The 24,511-nt window shown below is 35.2% G+C and overlaps 1 protein-coding gene and 1 pseudogene across 1 annotated transcript; both read left to right on the plus strand.

Moving 5' to 3' along the window:
- The first annotated feature begins 2,804 nt into the window (after positions 1 to 2,804).
- On the plus strand, positions 2,805 to 6,158 carry LOC114382011 (probable alpha,alpha-trehalose-phosphate synthase [UDP-forming] 11). Its single transcript, XM_028341245.1, has 3 exons — positions 2,805 to 5,169; positions 5,267 to 5,540; positions 5,697 to 6,158. Exons 1-3 carry the CDS (start codon positions 3,182 to 3,184, stop codon positions 6,000 to 6,002), a joined length of 2,568 nt encoding a protein of 855 aa, XP_028197046.1. The 5' UTR covers positions 2,805 to 3,181; the 3' UTR covers positions 6,003 to 6,158.
- An 8,885-nt stretch (positions 6,159 to 15,043) lies between these two features.
- Positions 15,044 to 23,595, plus strand: LOC114380914 (annotated as a pseudogene).
- Positions 23,596 to 24,511: the final 916 nt, after the last annotated feature.

Raw genomic sequence — 24,511 nt, forward strand, 5'->3', positions numbered from 1 at the left:
ATTATATATGATTAGCGTAAGAAAAAGAATAAAATCTGGGACCATTAATTTTGTGTCACATATTATGCTATTTGTAGAAGTAATTAAACTTCTAATAAGAAAATTAATTTAATTTATTTTTCTTAATCCAACAGTTCATAAAAAAAAATTCTGACTAATTCAAAATTTAATCAAAAGATAAATCAGATCAATAATTATTTTTACCAAAAATTAAACTCAAATATTATTTAAAAAATTTAATTTTAATTTTAATATATTAATTATTTATGTTCCATCACTTAGTTATTAAACTAATTTTTGGTTACCCCCATTTGAGTTCTCGATAGGTACAATAGAGCTTTTTTATTTGTTTGGATTTCCTTCCATTTTATTTTCTCAGCTGAAAGGTATCTTGCAACCAATCCTTAAGGGTTTGTTTCAAAGGAAAGAGAATTGAGAATAAAGAAAACATGTATAAGGATGTTTTTTCTTTGTTCAGTTGAAAAAAATGTGAAAAAAATATTTTTTTTTCTTTTACTCCAATTTAAATTTTACAATTGTTTATCTTCTTGCCATTTTCTTTCACTTCTGTCAAACATAACATAGAGTAATTAACCAAAGCAAGTAATATACTATTACTCGCTGTCAATAGCTACAATGAAAGAAAAATCCAATGACTAAAAAGCGGTAAGCTTTTAATTTTTATTTATTACAAACCGTAAGAAAAAAAAACAATAAATAAATAAAAGACAATAATAATTTTATAAAATTATTTTTATATCATTATTAATTAATTTATAAATTTTGTTGTCCGTCATTATTATTAATAATATAAGTAAAAAAATAATTAATATTACATAAAAAATTAAAATGATAATTATTTTAAATATTTTTTTTACACCATACTCATAATAGAATAGAATGAATGTTTTCTTTCATCAATTTATTATTATTTTTTTTATCTATATAAGACAAACAAACACGACAATTTAAATGTGATGGAGGAAGTAATGATAAAAATGCATTTAATACTTACATTATATTTTATGTTTTTTTGGAACATCATTTTTTATCTTAAATATATTCAATTTAATTAGTAGACTTGACTTTCAATTTTGAGTAAGAAGATCCTATTATATATGTCAATTTAAATAATTAATATTACACTTACTATTGTACTGTATTATTATTTTTTATTGATTTCTTATATTTTTTCTCAAAATTGTAATTTAAAATGAAAAGAAAACGTTCTTACTTTTTGTTGGTATTGAGAAATGTTCTTACTCTACTTATAAAGAAATATGTTATTCATATTTCTGACACATTGGTATCATTAAAAAGCAACGTGGAAGAATTGGGATGAAGAGAGATTGCAGGGGTAATGTGGCATAACAAGATTAGTCCCAACATAAGAGGCGTGGGTGCCAATTCAGCAGTCAAAAGTTGTCCATGAGTGTAAGACGACACCCACACGCCACGTTCCTTAGGCAGAGATCCACGTGGCCACTTCTACGAACTCATTTTACCTTTTTCATATCAGTATCGATATCACAAAAAAACTTCCAACTAAATCTTCTTCAGAGCAGAGAGAGAAACAAAAGTCATTACCAGAAACAGGAAGCTTGCTCCATCCATGTGAACATGGCTTCGGATCTTCTTGCCCACCCATTTCTCTCTTTTAAACGTTTCTATTTTCCCACCTCTCTATCCACCATTCAACCACACTTATCTATAATTATTTCAAAAATATTTATCGCTTAAATACATTTTTCAACAATGTAAATAAACATTATTTTATTTTTAATTTCTATAAGTTTTTTTTTTAATTTTAATCTTGTTATGTTAGTTTTTTTATTTTAATTTTGATCACAAAAATGTATATTTCTTAAAACTTTAGTATCTTTAAAATTTAAAAATTTTATTTATAATTTTCATAACTTCGTGTTTACATACGCTGAAATTAAAAAAATATGAATTTATAAAAATAAAAAACAAAAATTATTTTATAAAAAAATTAGAAAAATAAACTTACATAAACTAAAGATAAAAAAATGTTAATTTACAGGAAAAAAATATTTAAGACAATATTTATTTATATTTAATAAATAAATTATACATTTTTTATCTAGAAAAATAATGAATAAGAAAGATACACTTTTTGTCTATACAATTTAGGGAACAAATTTTAACTGAAAGCTGCACGTAGCTAGTAGGTAAATAGTTATTGTCGTAAATAACGTTATCCTCTTGACTTTTAACTATATCCGTCTCCGTTCTCTATTTTTTGGAATGGAATATTCTAATGATAATTTTCTGCATTGTGTCTCATATTACTCACACCGCTCAATACCGATACAGATTTATATTCTGTTTAAGTCTTTATTTCTAATTCTCACACCGGTTCTATATAATCATTTTGTTGATACATAATATTTATTATCTTGATGACTAATATTTATTAAAGAATTTAACTGATATTTTTAATAAAATTCTCGCCTTTCAATCATGAAATTAGCTTCAGTAGCATTCGAATTTGATGATCCATTTTATATAATTTAACTTTCCAGCAACGTGCTGTCGACAATTAAATTCACAAGAATAAAAAAATATATTAATGTACTGTACATAAATAAAATAGTAACTCAATTACATAATTATCTCTATATGGCTGAAAAGAATTGAAATGTTATTTCTCTTACGTTGCCGTAAAGACCACGTGATCCTATGAATTGATATTTCCCTTTTCTCATCCTTTAACACACCCACATCCTTATCCATTTCAACCGGCTATACCCGGTAAGCTACGATAAATTAAGGATAACGCAGTCAGGGGTGAGAGAGAGTAGTCGACTACAGTTAGCAGCGAGTAGAGAGAAAAGTGGCGTAGTAGAAAAAACTGATGTGTGAGAACAAGAAACGTGTGAACCGTCGGATGAAAGCATTCACATAAAAAACCGGCTGGGTTGGGTTTTTCTTCTATTCGTTCTTATCCACGCCACTGTCATAGTTTTCTCGCAGACAAAAACGCCACCCCACGCTCTTCCATTATGGAAGGTGCATCAGTATATGGGATTTTCATCACTCATAGATTTATCTTCCTCTAATACCACCACCACCATCACCCCAAACTCAAAAAGAATAAAAAAAAAGTCCATTCCCCATATTTTTTTTATTTTTTATTTTTTATTCTTGTTTCTGGACAATGCTATCAAGATCTTGCTTGGGGCTATTGAATTTGGTATCGGTGGATGATTACCAAACGCTGGGTGGTCGCGTTCCGCGGCTGGTGACGACGGCGGCCGGAGACGTGCCGGAGTTGTATATCGACGGCATGGAGAATCCGGGATCGGACGACGCCGTTTCGCCGGCGCGGCGCGAGCGGAGGATCGTGGTCGCGAATCAGTTACCGATACGCGCGTTTCGCGAGGGGAGGAAATGGAGGTTCGAGTGGGACAGAGACAGCCTCGTCCTTCAGCTCAAAGACGGATTTCCTTCCGACGTGGAAGTGTTGTACGTCGGTTCCCTGAAAGCAGAGATCGAAGGCTGCAAACAAGAAGAAGTCGCTCAGTTACTCCTCGAAAAGTTCCGCTGCGTCCCAACGTTTATACCTTCAGAAATTCACAACAAATTCTACCATGGTTTTTGCAAGCATTACCTGTGGCCACTTTTTCACTACATGCTACCCATGTCGCCGAGCCAAGGCGCGCGTTTCGACCGCGAGCAGTGGAAGGCGTATGTGCTCGCGAACAGGATCTTCGCAGAAAAGGTCACCGAGATTATCAACCCGGACGAGGATTATGTCTGGGTTCACGATTACCACCTCATGATACTACCCACGTTCCTCCGGAAGCGGTTCCACCGTGTGAAGCTGGGCTTCTTCTTGCACAACACGTTTCCGTCGTCGGAGATATACCGGACTCTACCCGTTCGCGAGGACATCCTCCGCGCGTTTCTGAACTGCGACCTGATCGGGTTCCACACCTTCGACTACGCGCGACATTTTTTGTCGTGTTGTAGCAGGATGCTGGGGCTGGATTACGAGTCCAAGAGGGGTTACATTGGGTTGGATTACTACGGTCGCACCGTGACGGTTAAGATCCTCCCCGCGGGGATTCACATGGGGCTCTTGGAGTCGGTGTTGTCTTTGCCGCAGACGGCGTTAAGGGTGAAGGAATTGAAGAAGGAGTATGAAGGAAAGGTTGTGATATTGGGAGTGGATGACATGGACTTGTTCAAAGGTATTAGTTTAAAGTTCTTAGCTTTGGGGAAGCTTCTGGAAGTGGATGAAAGCTTAAGGGGTCGTGTGGTGTTGGTTCAGATTCTGAACGCGGCGAGGAGCAGAGGGAAGGACATTCAGGACGTGAAGAACGAGAGCGAGGCCATTGCCAGAGAGATCAATGAGAAATATTCACAACCGGGGTACCAGCCTATTGTTTACATCAATGGACCAATCTCCACGCAGGAGAAGGCTGCGTATTACGCTGTTTCTGAGTGCTGCGTTGTGAATGCGGTGAGGGATGGGATGAATTTGGTGCCTTATGAGTACACTGTTTGCAGGCAGGGGAGTTTTGCTTTGGACAAGGCGCTTGGCGTTGAAGGTGAGGATAAGAAAACCCTTAAGCAGAGCGTTATCATCGTGTCTGAGTTCATAGGGTGTTCCCCTTCGCTCAGTGGAGCCATCAGGGTGAATCCGTGGAACATTGATGAAGTCGCTGAGGCCATGAATTCGGCTGTCACAATGTCGGAGGCAGAGAAGCATTTGCGCCACGAGAAGCATTACAAGTACATAAGCTCTCATGATGTGGCTTACTGGGCAAGGAGTTTTGATCAGGATTTAGATAGAGCTTGTAGGGAGCATTACTCTAAGAGGTATTGGGGTGTTGGATTGGGCTTGGGGTTCAGAATTGTTGCTTTGGATCCTACCTTTAGGAAGCTCTCTGTGGATCACATTGCCTCTGCATATAGAGATACACACAGTCGATTGATCCTTTTGGACTACGATGGCACCATGATGCCGCAGGCGACAATCAAGACTCCGAGCAAGGAAGTTATTACTGTCTTGAATTATTTATGCAGTGATCCTGAAAACATGGTGTTCATTGTGAGCGGCAGGGATAAGGATTGCTTGAGCAAGTGGTTTTCTCCATGTGAGAAATTGGGTCTCTCTGCTGAGCACGGTTACTTCACTAGGTACATTGGATTTCCATTTTATGGAAAATTTGTAAATTTTGGGCTTTGGTGTTTTTTGTTGTTGATGATAGTCTTTTTGTTCTTTGCTTGTTGGCAGGTGGACCAAGGATTCTCCTTGGGAGACTTGCGGATTGACGACCGATTTTGAATGGAAAATGATTGCAGAACCTGTGATGGCGCTTTATACTGAAGCAACTGATGGTTCCTTCATTGAACATAAAGAAAGTGCAATGGTTTGGCACCATCAAGAAGCAGATCCTTATTTTGGATCATGCCAAGCAAAAGAGCTTCTTGATCACCTGGAGAGTGTGCTTGCCAATGAGCCAGTAGGGGTTATAAGGGGACAACATATAGTTGAAGTTAAACCTCAGGTATACTTAAATTTAGGCCTAAACAATGGAACTTACAATGTGTATTGCTTGCTTAGAAAATGGTTTGTTTTGTTTCGAAGAGACAGACAGAAAGAGTATTCATTTTAATTGGGATGATAAGGTGATTGGTTGAATTGTTTGTTGTATGAGTTGCAGGGTGTGAGCAAGGGTAAAGTGGTGGAAGACCTTATCTCAATCATGCGAAGTAAGGGGAAGTCACCAGATTTTCTACTGTGCATAGGAGATGATCGCTCAGATGAAGATATGTTTGAAAGCATTGCTCTTTCAGTATCTAATCCAGCTCTTTCCACCATAATATCAAAAGTGTTTGCATGCACTGTTGGACAAAAACCAAGTATGGCCGAATACTATTTGGATGATACTAGCGAAGTAATCAAGTTACTTGAAGGACTTGCAACTGCAGCAGGACCTTCTGCGTCCATAATTTATCAGGATTTGTGAGGAACATTATAGAAACTGATACAGAAAAACAATCTTGTACAGAATGATATACTTTCATAGGTGGATTTTAAAAGGTCAATACTTAGAAATTTACAGATTAGCTTATTCATGTTTTTCACATAACTTGCAGTAAAAAATTTCTTTTTTGTATGACAAGGATTATGACTTTCTGCACCGTTCAATGAAAACACGCCTAACAGCAATCTTTCAACAATAAAATAAGGTTTGAGGAGGAGACAACTAAGTTTGTTGATAAATGATGGTAGGTGGATTAGGTCTTGGGCAGTGTCTGACAATTTTATGAATTAAAACTACCATTACTCTATTATTTTCGTTGACTGCCAGCGGAAGTTTCCTTGGTTTCTGAATGAAACTTGCAACACTTATTTTTTTAATCGTTGGACCGTAGTCGTTGATGTTGCAAATTGTAGGGAAAAAGTACTCTTTGGAGTTTAATTAAATTTAGGCACGAGTTTCATATGATGAGGCTCAAAGCACGCCGTTGGTGTATGGAAAAAGCTGCAAAATCGTAACAGGCTGGCAAACTTGTTTTTCCTTGCAAAGAACTTGTGACAGATGCTACAGTGTGGGTGAGAGAGTTAATCACTTAAATTGTCTACATTCACCAGAACTCGTGTCTTTTAAGAACATAAACTTTTTATTTTTATTTTTTTTACCAATGTACAAAACAAGTAATAACAACCAGGAATCAATTTTAACTTGGGGTACCGTCCTCACAGTACATTTTGAAAATGAAAATTACCGTTTATCAATCAATGCAAATCACCAGATGTTCAAACATCTCTGCCTTATCTTGTCTAGCCAGTTTTTTTAGGCTGTACATGTCCCGTCCCCCACATGGATTCGTTTCAATTACTAACCTTTTTAGGTGCTTCTACACTTTGAAGACTATATTTGGATAATTCCTAAAAAAAATTATATTCGGATAAAGTTAAGAATGTGCTTTTCAAAATTCTAATGAATATTTCCAATTTGAAGACAAAATAAAGAAAGAAGAATTTATTGTTGTGGGAGTTAAAAGACTTGTAACAAGTTCTCTCAACTAATATCTAAATATAAACTATTTTTTTATTTATTAAACTCTTGTGCAAATGAATAAAGATACCAAAATAGTATAAGAATTATATGAATAACTGTAACAATCGTTAGTTAGGAGCGAGATAGCTCACTACTTATACCCATTTTTCTTAGAAATATCTGAAGATGTGCTAACGAAGTATGTTCTTGTTCTCTACACCTAAAACTTGTCATAATGTATTTTTGTTTTACTTTATTTTGCAAGTCCTTCTTCCGTTGGGAGAATCACTTATTTTGGAACAGCTTGAATACAACTACATGATGATATTTTTTGCTTTTGAAATTTCAGCGGGTCGGCAGAAGTTTCAGATGCAGTATCCAACCACCTGCTTAAAACTTTTCCAAGTAAAGGAATTATTTTTCTTTGGCTGGCTCCCACTACAATACCCATTTTCCTCTGACTTCGTCATTAACTAAAAGCAGATTATCCCACCAAAAACCAGATTTTTTGATTGACTTGATAGTTCAGTAGTACATGAGTTATCTTGAATCAATAACATTTGTCCAGGTAAACTAACACTTTGAGCCACGGAGACAAAGACATAGCTAGCACATTCAATTCATGTGCCAAAGTATCATGAAATGGTTCAATCACATAAAAAAGCTAGTATATATCTTAAGCAGCTTCTGTTACATTGACACTTGGCTAGGAACAACGTGATGGAATGATCTTATCCATGTCATGTGACCCATTATCGGGTATCATTTGTTTCTTCAGAGGGAGCTGATGGACAGTGAAAACAAACTAGTATCTTAGATTTGAAAAAGTTATAAAAGTTATGGTAGATCTGAAAAAATACAACCACGGATGATGGTTCCTTTGGATATCCCAATCCAGTACAAAAATGAGGTCAAAGTCACTGAAACGTGTGCGGCAACTTTTCTTCTCTATTCGTTCTTGAATGGACTAATTATTATGCTTCCGTTCCATTTCATAAATTTGGAATGTGATCAATCAATCTAGCCCTTGGTGTAGTCCTCATCAACGTTACATATGGCAAAGGGGTAAGTGGGCAACGTGCCAAGGATAGCACCGGTTCAAACAATGACAAGTGTAAATGAACCGTTTGCGAGAAGGCTTCAAATTTTCCACACATAAGATTAGAACGGTGAGTCATCCTGTCCTTCATGTGATACCCATCATTAATCCATGTAGGATTATCTAGCATTGCATATTACTAGTGTGGAAATTTGTGGTTTAAACTGATTAAATGTGTTTGACTCAGATTTTAAAATGTTTGTATATTATTATTTTTATAAAATAAGAGTGACCGCGGATGAAAAAACATAAACATTCCAACTACGCTGCTGATATTCTTATGAGAATCTAAAGCAGACCATCCCAAATATCATAAAAAAGATATCAAAGCAAAATAAACAAAATGGGAGGTTTATGCCAAGACCCATTTGAAAAATTACAGAAACCTATAACTGGGAAGAGCATTTCAATTATGAAGGAATGCGTTCTTAGCAAAAAGAGGGACGAAATCCCACCAAGTAAATCTAGCCTGGGAAGAGGCCACATCATTAACTAAAGCATATGTACCAAAGTTTTCTTCTCTGTAAATACAAGAGGAAAACAAAACTATATGGTTCTGTTTACAAAAAAATAAGCAACTTTTCCAACATTGGCAGACGAACCAAGGAATAACGGACGAGCTGCTTAGCGCTTAAACCAACAACATAGAGTTAGACTCTAGCCAGATTTTCTTCCAATTCTTACTGAAAGCAATTTCAAGAGCAAGAATGACTACAAAAAGTTCAAGATATAGAGAGGATTGAATCCCAATATAGGAAGAGAAACACCCCAACAAAACGCCCAAGTGATCACGAAAAATACCGCCACTCCCCGAATGACCAGGTGGCCCCTAGTTAGTCCATCAGTATTGCATTTGATGGTTCCATGCCACGGAGGACCCAATCAACCCGCTTGATGAGGGAAGGCTTAGGAGGATGGACATTCACAGCAAAGGACTTCAATAGGGTGAATTCCAGAATAGAGTGTCCCAAGTGGCACTTAGAGAGCGTTCCAACAAGAGAGGTAGTTGCAGAAATAGAGAGAGTAGCACTATGCAAATTAATATGCTTGTTATGAAAATTTACCTGATTTCGGCAATACCAAATGGCACCAAAGGTATTGATAATGAGAGCAAGAATGACATGGTGGGCTTGGCCTCTCCACTTTCTGTTTAGAACATTAAGGACCGAAAATCAAGAGGAGAAATCTACAGGGCAGTACAACTTCTGTTGCAGCCTTGAAACAAAGTCACAGTTAAGAAAGAGGTGAGTTGAGCTTTCCTCACACTTTTCACAACCCAGGACGCTTAAGCTTATCATCAGTTGGCATCTTATGAGAAGAAGCCTCCAAAGTAAGAAAGACTTTGAGGGATCAGATTTTTTTTGCCCAATGAACATCCCCAAGAGGCTTCAGATGGGGAAGTCAAGTTGATACTCGTGACATATACTAATGTTTTTAGGAGTCTGATTATTCTTTTTAATTAATTATGATTTTAGTTATTTTAATAATTAATTTATAATTTAATAAATTATTTTTCCAGCTTTTAGTTATTAGTTTGCTTTTTAGTTATTTTTGTTCAACATAACTTATATTTTAATTTTTAAAAACACTGATTAGATAATAAAAAAAATGAAATTATCAATTTTTTAACCAAAGCCATGCATGATCAAACCTTTAAAAAATCCATAACAACAGGGTGTGGGAAAGATTATATTTTTTTTTAGCAAAGTGAGGCCTTCCTCGTCAATCCAAGAAACATGGTTAGTGGGAAAGATGATTTTGAAAATTAACAAACAAAAACTTTAGTTCTGCATGAACCGTTGTACAAGCCGTGGATGCTAGTGAAACGTTCCATGCAAAATTTGGATAAAAGAAAAGCCAATAAAAATGGAGTATAGCAATTAATATGAAAAAAGAAGAAAGTTTGACTGAATATCTAAACAAAATCAATTTCGTATTATGTTTCATATGCTACATTGGTTAAGTCTATGTTTATCAAAACTATCTAAAAGTATAGTTGAAAGTTAAAAGTTTATGAGCTACCTTATTAAATAATAAATAATAAATATTCAGTAAAATTAATAATAAAAATGTAACAAATTAGGGTTGTAAATAGTATTTGATAATATTTATGAACAATATTAATATAAAAATAATTTACACTTTTATATACTATATATTGTCAATATTGAAATTGATGCACTTTTGCACAAGGATCAACTGATTATTAAACACAACGTTTTTATTTATTATACATAATTATTATTATAAATAATGGAAATAATCATATTATAAGGTTAAATTTTACTATACTGCGTAATATCAGTAGTCAGATGAAAACAGCATTGAATTAAAAAATATTTATAATAAATTAAAAGGTTAATATTTAACAATTAATTTATTTTTCTGTAAAAAAAAATAGTTTATTAAAAGCATTTTTTATATTACCTACATTGTGCACAATAGCATGATCTTAGAAAATATTTATTTATCATTTTGCCAACATCATGCGCGATCGTGATTTAAAAAAAATATTTATTTATCATTTTACCCACATCGTGAACGATAGGGAATTTTTTTAAAAAAATTTATTTATTATATCATCCACATCGTGCACAACAAGGGTGTTTCAGCAAAATAAATACAAAACTTGGTTTTCAGCTACATTTTATTTGTTTGGTCCGTTTTTCGGCTCTCAAACAAAAAGCTCCTTGTTGTGGAAGCATTTGGGCTGTTCTGATTCTGGTCTGGCTCTACGGAGGAGAAAATTAATAACCCACAAAACAAAAATTAACTAACATAATAATATAGATAATAATTATCGCAGTATTATAAATATTAATATAAAAATCACTCCATAAAAAACATAAAATTTACATTTATATATTTATATCAGCAAATATTTATTATAAGGTTAAAGCAAAAAGTATTGTAAATAGATATTATAAATAATTATAATAGTAAGTAATGAAATTATAATTATAAGTAACTATTGTGAAGTTAAAATAATAATAAATATCATTGTTATAAATTAATAGCTTAATTAGTTTTTTTATTGTTTTTTTTTATTCCTGAAGTTTAAAAATGCTTTTTTAGTTTCTAAATTTTGAAAATTGTATTTTTTATAATCACTAACATAATAAATTGACAGTTTTTAGCCGTCTTAAATTAATTTTAATTTTTTAGGCACTTGAATTTACATTTAAAAACTATTACAAAGTACTAAAAAAACTGTCATAAAGTGTTTAAAAATCACCACAGCGCCAATTTATTATGTCAGGACTAAAAAAGCAAACTTTCAAAATTTAAGAACTAAAAAAAAAATTAGAATTTCAGGCACTAAAAAAATTACAATCCAAATTGAGGGGCTAAAACATTAATTAAGCCTAAATTAATAAGTTTACCATACTTATCAATATTAACATTTATTTTCAGAACTTTGTTTCGGGCCACACTTTGTGTTTTTGGTCCATTTTTGGGTTCCCAACAAAAACCTCCTAGCTGTTGCGGTTTGGGCCACTATGAAAGCTCTTAGGCTGCTCTGGTATGGGTTTCGGAACAAAAATTTTAACACACCAAACCGAAATTAACTAAAACAATAACAGAGATAATTATCATTGCTGTATTATCGATATTAACATAAAAAATTATATTTATATATTTAAATTAATAAGTATTTATATCGGGTTAAAATAATTATTGTCAGTAGATATTATAAATAGTTGTTTTAACAAATAACAAAAATGATAATTATAAATAACTATTGAGGTAAAAATAAATAAAGATAATTATTATAAACATTAATATTTTTACCATACTATATATTATCAATACTAACATAAAAAAATTATATACACTATAGGTTATCAATATTAGATCACTTTATAAAAATTGATATTCACTTTCCCCTGTTAGATCTTTTCAGCCTACTCCTCTCCCTTGCCTTCTCCCTACTCTCCACCCCCACCTGTTAATCTTCTTCAAATATCTCAGTTTCTTTTCTACAAGTATTACTCTTCTTTATCTTTCATTGTTTTCTCCCTTGCCTTCTGCCTACTTTTCTTTTTTGTCGTGAAACACAAACGAAAATTAACTTCCTTCAAGACTATTTTTGTCAAAACATTTAAAAACAAGTGGGGGGTTTAGGAAGATCAATAAAGGGTCTCAATATCATACGCCCAATTCATATTCTTAGGAATATTTATGTTGAATGAATCGAACTATTTCGAACGTGTTTTATATCCAAACAAATGCCCCACCAAATGGGCTCCTATGGAAACCATATTGGGCCTTGACCTATGAAGGGCATATTGCAATATTGACATGTCAGTAACCAGAGTACCAATTACTGTAACAATTGTTGGCCCACTTCAAATTAGTAGGCGGGATATGCTAGGTGCACCCAGCAATATTGCTGGTGCACCCAGCAATTTATTGAAACTACCATTTTACCCTTCATTAAAAAAGTTTAAAATATTGAAATAGTTTTCTTCTCCTCTCCCGGAATCACTAAGCCTTCTTCTTGCTTCTGCTTTTCTTCCTTCCGCGAGCCTTCTTCCGCGAGCCTTCTCCTTCTTCCTTTGCATACCTCTTCCGCGAGCCTTCTCCTTCACCGCGAGCCCAGCTGCTGCTTCGGTTGGACGCCATTTCCGTTCGAGGTAGGTGTCCCTAATCTTCCCTTTGCTTTTATTATGCACTGTAGTTGTAGCATTTAGGGTAGGTTAGAAGAACCTTAGGTTAGCGGAACCGTAGGGTAGAAGACGAGAGCAGGAGACGCCGGAAAAAATGGGGAAATGGCTGACGACGGAGTCTTCCGGAAGACCCGTTAGGGGTTCTTCCGGAAGTTCCGGAAGAACGTTTTCCGGAAAGTTTCCGGAAGAAGTGTTCTTCCGGAAGTAACCAAACGTCTTCCGGAAGAACACTTCTTCCGGAAGACTTCCGGAAAACGTCTTCCGGGAACTTTCCGGAAGAAGTGGTTCATCCGGAAGAATTCCGGAAGACGCCCACTTCCGGAAGAAGTTTCAAACTTCCGGAAGACCTTTCCGGAAGAACCCTTCTTCCGGAGTGTTTCCGGAAGAACCACTTCTTCCGGAAGTGGTTTTTTTTTTTTTTGTGTTTTTTTTTTAAATTTTTTTTAAACAGAAATTGTTTTGTTTTTTTTTAAATGAATTATTTTATTTATTTTGGTTATTTTGTTTTTTAGATTTTATGAAAAATGAAGTTTGGGTGTTTGATGTCATATTTTTTTTATAATTAAAATTGTGTATTTTTACTAAATATTAATTTGTAAATTAATTTTTTTTTATAAAAGTAGTTGTGTTTGTTTTTGTTTATTGTTTTTTTTTAAATTAGTGTTTTTTCTTTAAAAATGAAGTTGTCTATTTTTATAATTAAAGTGGTGTGTTTTGGAAGTTTTATAAAAATACTAATTTTTTATAATTAATTAGTTTATTTTATTATAAATGAAGTATTTTATTTACTAAAAAAATTGTGGATGTTTACTAAATAATTTTTTTTTTACATTAGTTGTTTAATTTTTTTTAAAAATTAAGTTGTGGATGTTTAGTAATGAATTATTTTTATATTAGTTGTGTTTTGTTTTTATAAATGAAGTTGTTTATTTTTTTTAAAAAAAAATTAACTTGTTGATGTTTACTAAGTAATTTAGTTGTGTTTTTTTTTATAAATGAAGTTGTTTATTTTTTTAAAAAAATTAAGTTGTGGATGTTTACTAATTAATTTTTTTTATATTAGTTGTGTTTTTTTTTTTTTATAAATGAAGTTGTTTAATTTTTTTTTAAAAAAATTAAGTTGTGCATGTTTATTAATAATTTTATTTTACATTAGTTGTTTTTTTTATATAAATGAAGTTGTTTAATTTTTTTAAAAAAAAATTAAGTTGTGCATGTTTATTAATAATTTTATTTTACATTAGTTGTTTTTTTTATATAAATGAAGTTGTTTAATTTTTTTTTTAAAATTAGGTCGTGTATGTGTGAAAATGATTTGATTTAAGTTAGTCTTATTTGTTTATAAATAAAGTTGATTTTTTATAAAGAAAATTGTGTATATTTTGACCGAAAAAAAAACGTGTTCGACATGATTTACAGATCATGGCCAGAACACGAGGTTTAGGTCGTGCCATAGGTAGATTTGTAGGCAGAGATAGAGCTGCTGACGAGGATGCTGGCGATGTTCCCGAGAGGCGTAGGCCTACTGCCTCAGCCCGTAGGCTACGCGTTCATCAGATGACTACGGAGGGACGTGATATGGCTGAGGACGTCGCTGACATGACTGATGATGTCCCTGAGCAGCCTACGGAGGCACCTGAGATGCGTGCGGACGCACAGGGTGCTGATAGTGGTGAGGGGTCAGATGGTGATGATGCTGCAGAGGGATTCCCTGGTGGTCCACGTGACCCGTCAGTGCTCACATCATTTGCCGAGCATGTTGCACATGCCGTGTGGAGTGGACAGGTATTTTAATTTGTTAATTATTTGTCATTGTTTATTTATTTGTTTATGATTAATTTTTTTTTAATAATTGTATAATTTGTACTTCAAATCAGGAACGTCCTGATTTGAAGTTAGTGTCACATGGGAGGAAGCTGACACTGATTGGGAGGCCAGTGCCTGAGATTGAAGGCCTGGTGGCTGCCACAGGATTAAGTCCACTGATAGATTGTTCAGTTATTACTGGCGATCCTGGACTTATATCCGCATTTGTGGAGAGGTGGCACAGTGAGACTAGCACCTTCCACCTTCCAGTAGGAGAGCTGACGATCACATTGGATGATGTGTCGTCCATTCTACATTTGCCCATCACTGGCGCCTTGCACAGTTTCCACGCTCTTTCTACGGAGGAGGCCAGATTCTTGCTCACGGAGTTGCTGGAAGTGTCTGCGGAGGAGGCCAGAGCCGAGACAGCGCTCACACGTGGAGCATATGTACGATTAGGATGGGTTCGTGACATTTATGAGACCAGATGTCAGGCCCGGCGGTGGATTGTCGCAGCTCGCGCTTATTTGCTGCACCTTGTCGGTTGCACTCTTTTTGCTAATAAGAGTGCAACATACGTGCATGTGGTCCATCTTGACGCTTTCCGGGACCTCGCTCATAGTGGTGGTTACGCTTGGGGGGTTGCCGCGCTGGTTCATATGTACGACCAGTTAGATGAGGCTTGTAGGACCACCACCAGACAGCTTGCGGGGTACTTGACGCTATTTCAGGTAAATTTTGTGTTTATTAATATGTTAGGTTCGATTATGATTTAAACATGTTTTTATGTTATGTTAACCTCAATTATTGTGTAGTGCTGGATCTATGAGCACTTCCCTAGTGTGCATCAGTGCGTGACTGACGACACATACCAGGAGACGTCCCCACGTGCTTCCCGGTGGTTGACGTCGAAGGCGCACATGAAGGGCATCACAGGAGCACCCTACAGGGCACGTTGTGATGGTTTGACCGTCACAGATGTGTCCTGGTTGCCGTACACGGAGCATCGGGGTGTTAGGGCGTTTCAGGAGATTTCATCGTTCCAGGGTCAGCTCAGATGGGGTCCTATAATCGTCGCAGTTCGACCGGAGAGGGTGGTACGCCAGTTCGGTTACATCCAGAGCATCCCTCCGCCGCCTGTTAGTGCACGATTGTCACAGGAGCAGATAGATGACAGGTGGATGGAGTTTGCGGATCACTTACTACCTGCGGGTCAGCCTTGTTTAGTGCCTGGGCAGGTATCTGCGGATTACATTGAGTGGTTTTTCCGCATATCTCACCCTTTCATGACACCGACCCAGGCAGCTGACCAGCAGAGGGATGCACCAGCTGCAGACCCTGAGGACTACATACAGCCGCCCAGCCCCCAGGTTCCAGTGGCATTTGACCCCCCTCCATATGTGGTAAGATTATTTGCGCGTTTAATGTTTTATGAGTTGTTGTTTATTTTGAATTTCATAATAAATGTTTTTACTGACTTTGACAGGATGATTACGAGGGATATGAGGCGATTGCACAGAGGTTGGAGCGTGTGCTCAACCTTAGGATAGTCACTGCAGGCACAGAGTTATATGACATTATGCAGGACTGCCTGACGATCGCGAGAGGGGGACCCAGTGCTGATGGGACGGTCAGGGCTCGTCAGAGACGCCGCACGGACCATTGATCATTGTATTTATATTGTTGTGTTGTAGTTGACATGAATATTTGTAATTATTACAGTTTTTGTTTAATATAGTTGGCGTGTTTTGCACAGTTTATTATTTTATAATATAGTTTGTTATTCCGATTGTTTGTGGTCCTTAAGCAAAGTTTACGGTTGTTTTAAATTTATTTTTAAAAAAAGGGAACCTAGAATCATGAGTTTTGTTTGTAAGAATTACATAAAAAAATAAAAGTTTTTAAAATAATTAATAAATCAGGAAATAGTCCCGTTCCCCAGTTCTCATGTTTGGACGTCAAAGAATCCAAAAAAAATAGTCCCGTTCCCCAGTTCCGTCAACTAACACGTCAAAACAAAGCCTCAAAATCGAAAAAAATAGGAAATGAACCCTTTTTCCATGTTCAAGTACCCATGTTTGGGATTTTTTTGCGTGGGTGTGCCTGTGCCCTGAGACAATGGAGGGCGGCCATTTCTCATGTTTGGACGTCAAAGAATCCAAAAAAAATAGTCCCGTTCCCCAGTTCCGTCAACTAACACATCAAAACAAAGCCTCAAAATCGAAAAAAATAGGAAATGAACCCTTTTTCCATGTTCAAGTACCCATGTTTGGGATTTTTTTTTCCAAATGCACAGAAGCTCCACGATCACAATCTTCAAAACCTATTCATTAAAGAAGCAAGAGAGTTCATTAAAGTTCAAACTTGGAATATTCTTATTCCCCTTGTATTCTTGTAACTCTCGCAAGCATACTCATCGTCACCATTAAAACGCATTCACGCATAGAAGGCGGCGCGCACATTCTCCAAGCAATTAATAGCCACCTTAAGTTACATATGATTCACTCTCATCATCGTATATTCCTATTTCGTATTCATATAAATTGCCAACTTCCTTTCATATTCCCCACGTTCTACTACTGTTTCAGCAAGGAAGGGACTTATAATCCTTCTTCAATACTTCAACGTCTTTATATATCTTCGTGTCTGGAGCATGATCATGGAGTCTCAGCCACTTATGGGTTGGAGCTCTTTCTACGAAATAGATGAAGAACCATTTCCATTTACGTGCCAATTTTCTTACAGGTAAACTATGAAACTTCTGTTCTATATCTTGATGCCATGATGAAATAGGAAATGATTTTACGTGTAGTCAAGTCAGCCAATGTGTTGTCGCTAATGTGTAGTCAAGTCAACCAATGTGTTGTTGAGCGACTGCTAGTTTCAAAATGTGTACTGAAGTCAACCAATGTGTTGTCACGCTCAAACTGTAACACGCATGCATGTCATTATGTGTTGTCAATTATGACAATGATGTATGCTGTACGCGTAAATGATTTTTGTTGGACCAACAATTTCCTTGCTTAACCAAACGAGTAGTTGATAATATTAATTGGTTAGTGACGGGTTACAACGAATTATATCGCATAATGAATACAAATAAATAAACAATGAATGTTTAGTCTTCATTTAGGTCTACATAGTGTGTTTTGAATGACATCAAGCTTGTGTATTCCTGCATTCTACTAATATATGGAATTGCCCATTGCTTTGCCTGAGAATAACAATTGGTTGACCACAACAGCGCTGGGGGCGGCAACGGACAATGGTCTTTCAAATAAACCTGTTGTACATGAACAAACATTATATCATGCGCTGACCGTGCCAAACGAACAAGCGAAGTCATTGCATAATTGTTACACTAACTATATTCAATGTACCTGAACAAAATGATTTCCAAACACGTGACCGACACATATGATGCGGTGGCCAGAAGAGTCAGGTGGTGGTTGACTTCTAAGAGGGAAAAATGTCATGCTTTGTTGTTGGGACAACGATACAAGGATTACGTTATACCGTGAAGCAATCACATATCCCATGTCTGTTATATCCATCCACTTGTCCACACTAACCTGAATGAACCAAACATACACATGTAAGTAATTTAAACATTGTTATTAAAAAAAATTAACCTAAAAACATACCTTTGAAAATCCATCAACAAGTAGGGACAACTTTAATTGTTCAAATCTCTCTGTGCCACCGAAGAGGTTCATGTACTCATGCGACCACCTGCCAAGTTCTTTAAGCAATTCATTACGCACTAACGGCCACGAATCTTCCCCCATACCTAATAAAGCGCCAATGGACCGATATCCACAGTTACCGTCCGCTTTCACATCCACAACGTCACGAATGAAACCTTGAAAGAATGACGCAAATTGATCCAACATCGGGATGATCCTTGTTGGCTGACGCGGTTGAGAACATGATGCACTTCGTTTCACTGGAGAGTTGCTGCTTTGAACAGAATGAAAAGCATCAAATACAGTTTTCACTGCATTCATCAGTGCTAGGTCTCTGTCAGTGACAATAACAAGAGGGAGGCGATCGTGTCTTAAAAATAGGCCTCGAAATCGTTCCAAAGCCCATACAATATTATTAACACGCTCAGCCTCCAGATATGCAAACCCAGCAGAGAATGTCATCGCCGTTGGTGTCACTCCAACAAAGTCAAGTAGTGGGAGTCTGTACCTGTTTGTTTTGTAGGTACTGTCTATAAAAAACACTAGATGACATGCATTGCATAACTTTACTGCATCTGGGTGACACCAAAACAGATCACGCACCACAACTTCATCCTTCAATCTATGCCAATGAATGTATTGATCACGTTCGAGAAGCTTCATCAGATGCTGCATTTCGGTATCAGCTCCTCTTATTGAAGAACGATATGCACTTCTTGCATTGTAAATTTGCTTTATCGTGGTGTAACTGTCGGCATTGTGTTCCTTCAACGTTAGCAAGATGTTTTTCGGTTTCACCATCGACTTTGTCATATCAGCAATAATTTTCTTTTCTTCCTTAGTCAATCGCCCGGCGTATGGATGTCCAACTAAGGACTTCGCCAATTCATGATTATGAATCCCACAGATCAACTTCACCATCCAACCTTCCCCTCCACGCACTGGTTTCCCACGAAGCCTGAAGGGACAACCACATTTCCTACTCCCGGTGTCTTTTCTAACGAATTCTTTATTTCTACACTTGTACGTACCACTCCTTTCACACCCAATTAACACAAATGAACTTCTTCCTCTGCTACCGGTCTCTGTGTCAGATCTCATAATCACTGCAACAAATCCATTTTCATGGGCAACTGTTCGAGCCCATTGCAAAACATCATCTCGAGTAGCGAATACCTACAACGCAACCCTAACACATTAATTTTCGTACAAACCATCAATTCAACCAATGACTCAAATTATCTATGATTACCTGAGATGTATTAAAAGCATTTGAACAATCGACATGTCGTTCATTCACTCCACATTCTTCTTGATTATCATAATCATAATCCATATGAACTTCTTGTGACATCGCAAAGTCATACCTCCATTGATCTTCGTCCATCTTAAGGACATATGCATCATACACAAGTACATTCAAATTATCATATAACCACATCCAAAAATTTACTACACCTTAAATAACAAACATATTAATAGGACATATGCATCATACACGACTATATTAAAATTATCACTATATTCTAAATTTATAACTACATTATTTACTTAAACTAAACTTATCACTATAATAAACAACTAATAAAACATTTTTGTACCATTATACATTTAAGTTACCTAAATCATTTAATATTATACCATTATACCTAATTAAATCAATAATCCACAACATATATAAACCAGAAATAAAAAAAAATTATAAAACAGAAATATATATACCATTATAAAACAAAAAAAATTATAATCCACAATATATATCATTATACCTAATTAAACCAATAATTCATTATTAACTAACAGAAATATATATAAAACAGAAATTAAAAAAATTATAAAACAGAAATTAATAAATTAGTAATAATTTAACATTCCGGAAGAAGGTCTTCCGGAAGTGGTCATTCCGGACCTTCCTCCTTCTGTGCCTAAAATTTCTTCCGGATACATTTTTTACTGTTTTTCTTCTCTAAAAGCTAACGGGAAAACGAAATAAACGCGTACCTCCGACAAAATAGGAACAACAGCCACTAATAAAACTTCAAATACGGAACACGGGACCACCAAATCTTCAAATACTTCACTTCACAGGACCACCAACAGACTGCTGAAGGGACCACCACCGAAACAACAGCAAACGGAAGAAGAAACAAAGCAAACGGAAGAAGAAACAAAGCAAACGGAAGAAGAAAGAAAGAAAGCGCAGTAAAACACGACCTGAAGAAGAAAGAAAGAAAGCGCAGTAAAACACAGCCTGAAGAAGTTAATTTAAAGAAATTTACACAAGGGCAAAATCGTCATTACATACGTATTAAAAAAAAAAAACTAACTTCCGGAAGAAGCTTCTTCCGGAAGACACTGGAATTCTTCCGGAAGAAGCTTCTTCCGGAAACATTCCGGATGACGTTCTTCCGGAAATTGTCTGTGAGTATTTCCGGAAGACACAAATTATTCTTCCGGAAGAAGGTTCTTCCGGAAACTTTCCGGAAAAATTATTTCCGGAAACTTTCCGGAAGAACCTTCTTCCGGAAGAATAATTGCTGAAGGGCAGTTTCGCCACTTCACTGTTTGCTGGGTGCCCCAGCAATAATGCTGGGTGCACGTAGCAACTCCCTTAGTAGGCATGGGAAAGGAAACACAATAGGCTCGGTGAAGCACACAGATGGGCTCAAGTATCTATAAATGGAAGCTGTTGCTACGCGTACCCAACACAATTGCTGGTACATTCAGTAAAATAGCAAAATTTCATTTTCACCCTTCAGTAAAGCTAATACGGATTGACGAATCTATAAGTCCAATACGGATTGCCAATCTATAAGTCTCATGCAGATTGGCTAATAAGAATCGAATCTATGATTTTCACATTATTAGTACAACACTCTAACCAACTAAATTAATAGACCAATTATGTTATAAAATAATTAATGTTGTTATATATAACAATAAAATTTCTAATGTATATTTAATGCACATGTAAATTTAAATAATAAATTTTTTGATAATCAATTGTGATCTAATAATTAATTTGTTTACATATATAAATTTTTATGAAACCTATGATTTTTATTTACAATTTATATATGTAAACAAATTAATTATTAGATCAAAATTTATTATCTAAATTTACATATACATTAAATATATATTAAAAAATTTATTGTTATATATAACGACATTAATTATTTTATAATATAATTAATCTATTAATTCAGTTGATTAGAACATCATACTAATAATACAAGTCATGAAAACCATAAATGGAACACATTAACAATACTAGTCTTGGACCAAATATTAATTTAACTGGTAACAAAATCTTTGTAGATTACCAGTGGACATAATGAGATCAAAATTGCCAGCTTGTTCCAGACCCATGGACACTGACAAAGCATCATTATGCAAGATTTAAAGTATTAGATTGTGACTATCCCAGTGTGGTTATGGGCACGTCTTGTCCTGATTTTATATATATATATATATATATATATATATATATTTAATAATTGCACCTTATTTTCCCCATAAAGTATTCTTTCAATAGGTTAAATATTAATATCTGATGGTAAAGTGGCCATTCCTGAGATATATATATATATATATATTTTCTAAATGTATACATGAATTTTGTATCGAACCTGTAATGATATGTGTTGAACAATATGTTAAAGGGATTCTAATTTCTTTCATTTAAATACACTCTAGTTTTTAATTAATTACATTGCAATTTCTAAAGTATATATAGTTGAAAAAGTATTCTGTTTTAGAAGTTAAACTTGGCTTTTCATGATTGAATGTTATATTACACAAACTTGTTAATTATGCCATCAGACGTGTTAACTTATTTATTTAATTATCTTTTCGTTAAGATTTAACCATTATGATTGTTTTTTAAATCAATTTAGAGTGTGATGCAGAAGTTTATTTTTTTTTGTTGCATGTGTGTTGTAAGTAATATCATAATGTATATATAATAAATATAATTTTCAATAATAAAATTTAAAGTTAAAAAGGAGATAATTATATGGTTTTAGGAAACATGTGTAGTATATAAAATTAAGAATAAAGTATGTTGGAGGAGGTGGTTGTTGTGACTTTTCCAAATTTAATTCACATCCATCTCGAATATCAATTTGAGAAAAGATCTGGAAGCTCTGATGCAAGGAAGTTCGTTCCAGCTCCTCTTGTCCCCTGTTTCAAATCCGACATTAATGTCAAAATTGAATAAGATATGGTGGATATTTCCTCTTTTATAAAATAGATGTACTTTATATTCAATTAGGTGCACACATTATCCTTGCACCTTTTTAGGATGATAAAATATAGGTAGCGGTTTCATTTCATTTCATCTCATCTTGGATATGCTCTCCTATATATTATGTCAAATAGAAGCAACCTAGAGGATGACGGTACTTTACCATGGTGCCCCCATGTCATTCACATGCTAGCCTATTGGTGGTTGGTTGCATGATTTTCTACCAGAAGATAATTAAAGCGCTGATTAAGATATAATGGGCTCATGCATATGCAAATAATAAGCATTAGATACCCACCAACTCAAATTTGTTTGTTTACTTTTATAGTCCTTGGATGGTCAATTATGAAAGTTTTAATTAAGATGAGATGAGAGAAAAGGGTGCTGCCATAATCTAATTGCAAACGTGATGGTGCTCAAGTGACTCACTTCGAATAGGACCCCACCCATTCATCAACTATGAGGAAAAGGCAAATGAAAAAGTTGATTAAAATGCTATTCTAAGCATAGTGACCAGGGAACAGGTAAGCATGGTGCTCTAAAAGCCTGCATATCTACCAAAGGATGAGCAATAGAAAAAGTCATGTTTTTGCTGCGTCGGCTACTTGTTCCATCATCCATAGCTCTTAACTCCTATCTTACATTATACTAGTATTTATTTATTTATGTCAATTTAAATATCTATCTTACCCGAGCAATTATTCTATCACCTATATTATATATTTATATTATATAGTACTACAGCATGCATAAATAGATAGAAACAGAACGGGATTCAGATCATATGGGTTGATTAATGAGGAGAGAGGAATATTTGACAACCCTGACTTGCTAACTTTTTATCTTCCAAAATAAAATACTAATAAGCAAAGCTTCAGATGTCAGCATCTGCTTTTAAAAGGTAACAGAAAAAAGTTGATTCATTCGGTATTCCTTCCAAGACAATCCTTTGCCTTTTTAGGGGTTTAGGTAAAGAATGAAAAGATAGAGAGGTGCACATCATTGGAGGAGTGTGAGAGGGGCTTTATCATGCTTAATTGGATATATATGGGTTGGTTGGTGCATTCGAGGTTTTAGTATATATGGACTTTGATCTTCTACTTTATAGAAGATTACAAAAGCTTAGCATAATTGAAGCAGGTTAAAAGCATATGCTTAACTAATACTAAGGGCGCTCCATCTTTTTCTGCATTCTTTTGTCTTGTCTTGTGTTGTATGCTCTGATACTTTCCAATAATTTGTCCACATATAAGGAGTTTCTTCCGAAATCCTACCTTTTAAAAGTATTTACACTTTGGGATGGGTATATCGGTTCAGGTCAACGGACCGATTCATTAAGTCGCAGATTGGGTGGAATTTCTTTTTTTTTTTTTACAAATTCATATAATTATAAGCAATATTTGAGTTTGATGAGTTAAGTTGATAGATTTAACATATTTTATCAACAGGCTCATGGGTAGCTCGCACAAGACAATTAATTTTAAAATAAAAATTATATAAATTGAATATTTGAGTTGAGAGTTAAAACTTCAAATTTAAGAGCCTCTGCTTTTAAATCCTCACTCTGTCGCATGCCTTCTCTTTCCCAGCTCTCACTCTAGCTGGCGTCTCCTTCCCTGACCCTCACTTCACCGCAAGGCCCACGACATCACTTTCTCTTCTCTGGCTTGCGTGCAACCTTCCTACCCCGGCTGACTCGCATCCGTGACTCGCATTGCGGGAGGTCAAACATTGCGCGAGGAAGTCACTTTCTCCTCCTTGACTCGCATCCGTTGCCCCTCTCTATGCGTCACACCTTACTCTTGCATGTCGTGCCTCCCACCGTGTCACGCCTCTCTCTTACTTGAGATTGTACCAAACAACTAAAAATATATTTTTTAAAAATTATTATTGAACCATGGACTAATCCGTTTATTTGCAGGCTTGTTGGACAGGATATAAATCTACAAAAAATTCATTTA

Source organism: Glycine soja, chromosome 13 (genome assembly GCF_004193775.1).
Source record: "Glycine soja cultivar W05 chromosome 13, ASM419377v2, whole genome shotgun sequence".
Taxonomy (NCBI): Eukaryota; Viridiplantae; Streptophyta; class Magnoliopsida; order Fabales; family Fabaceae; genus Glycine; species Glycine soja.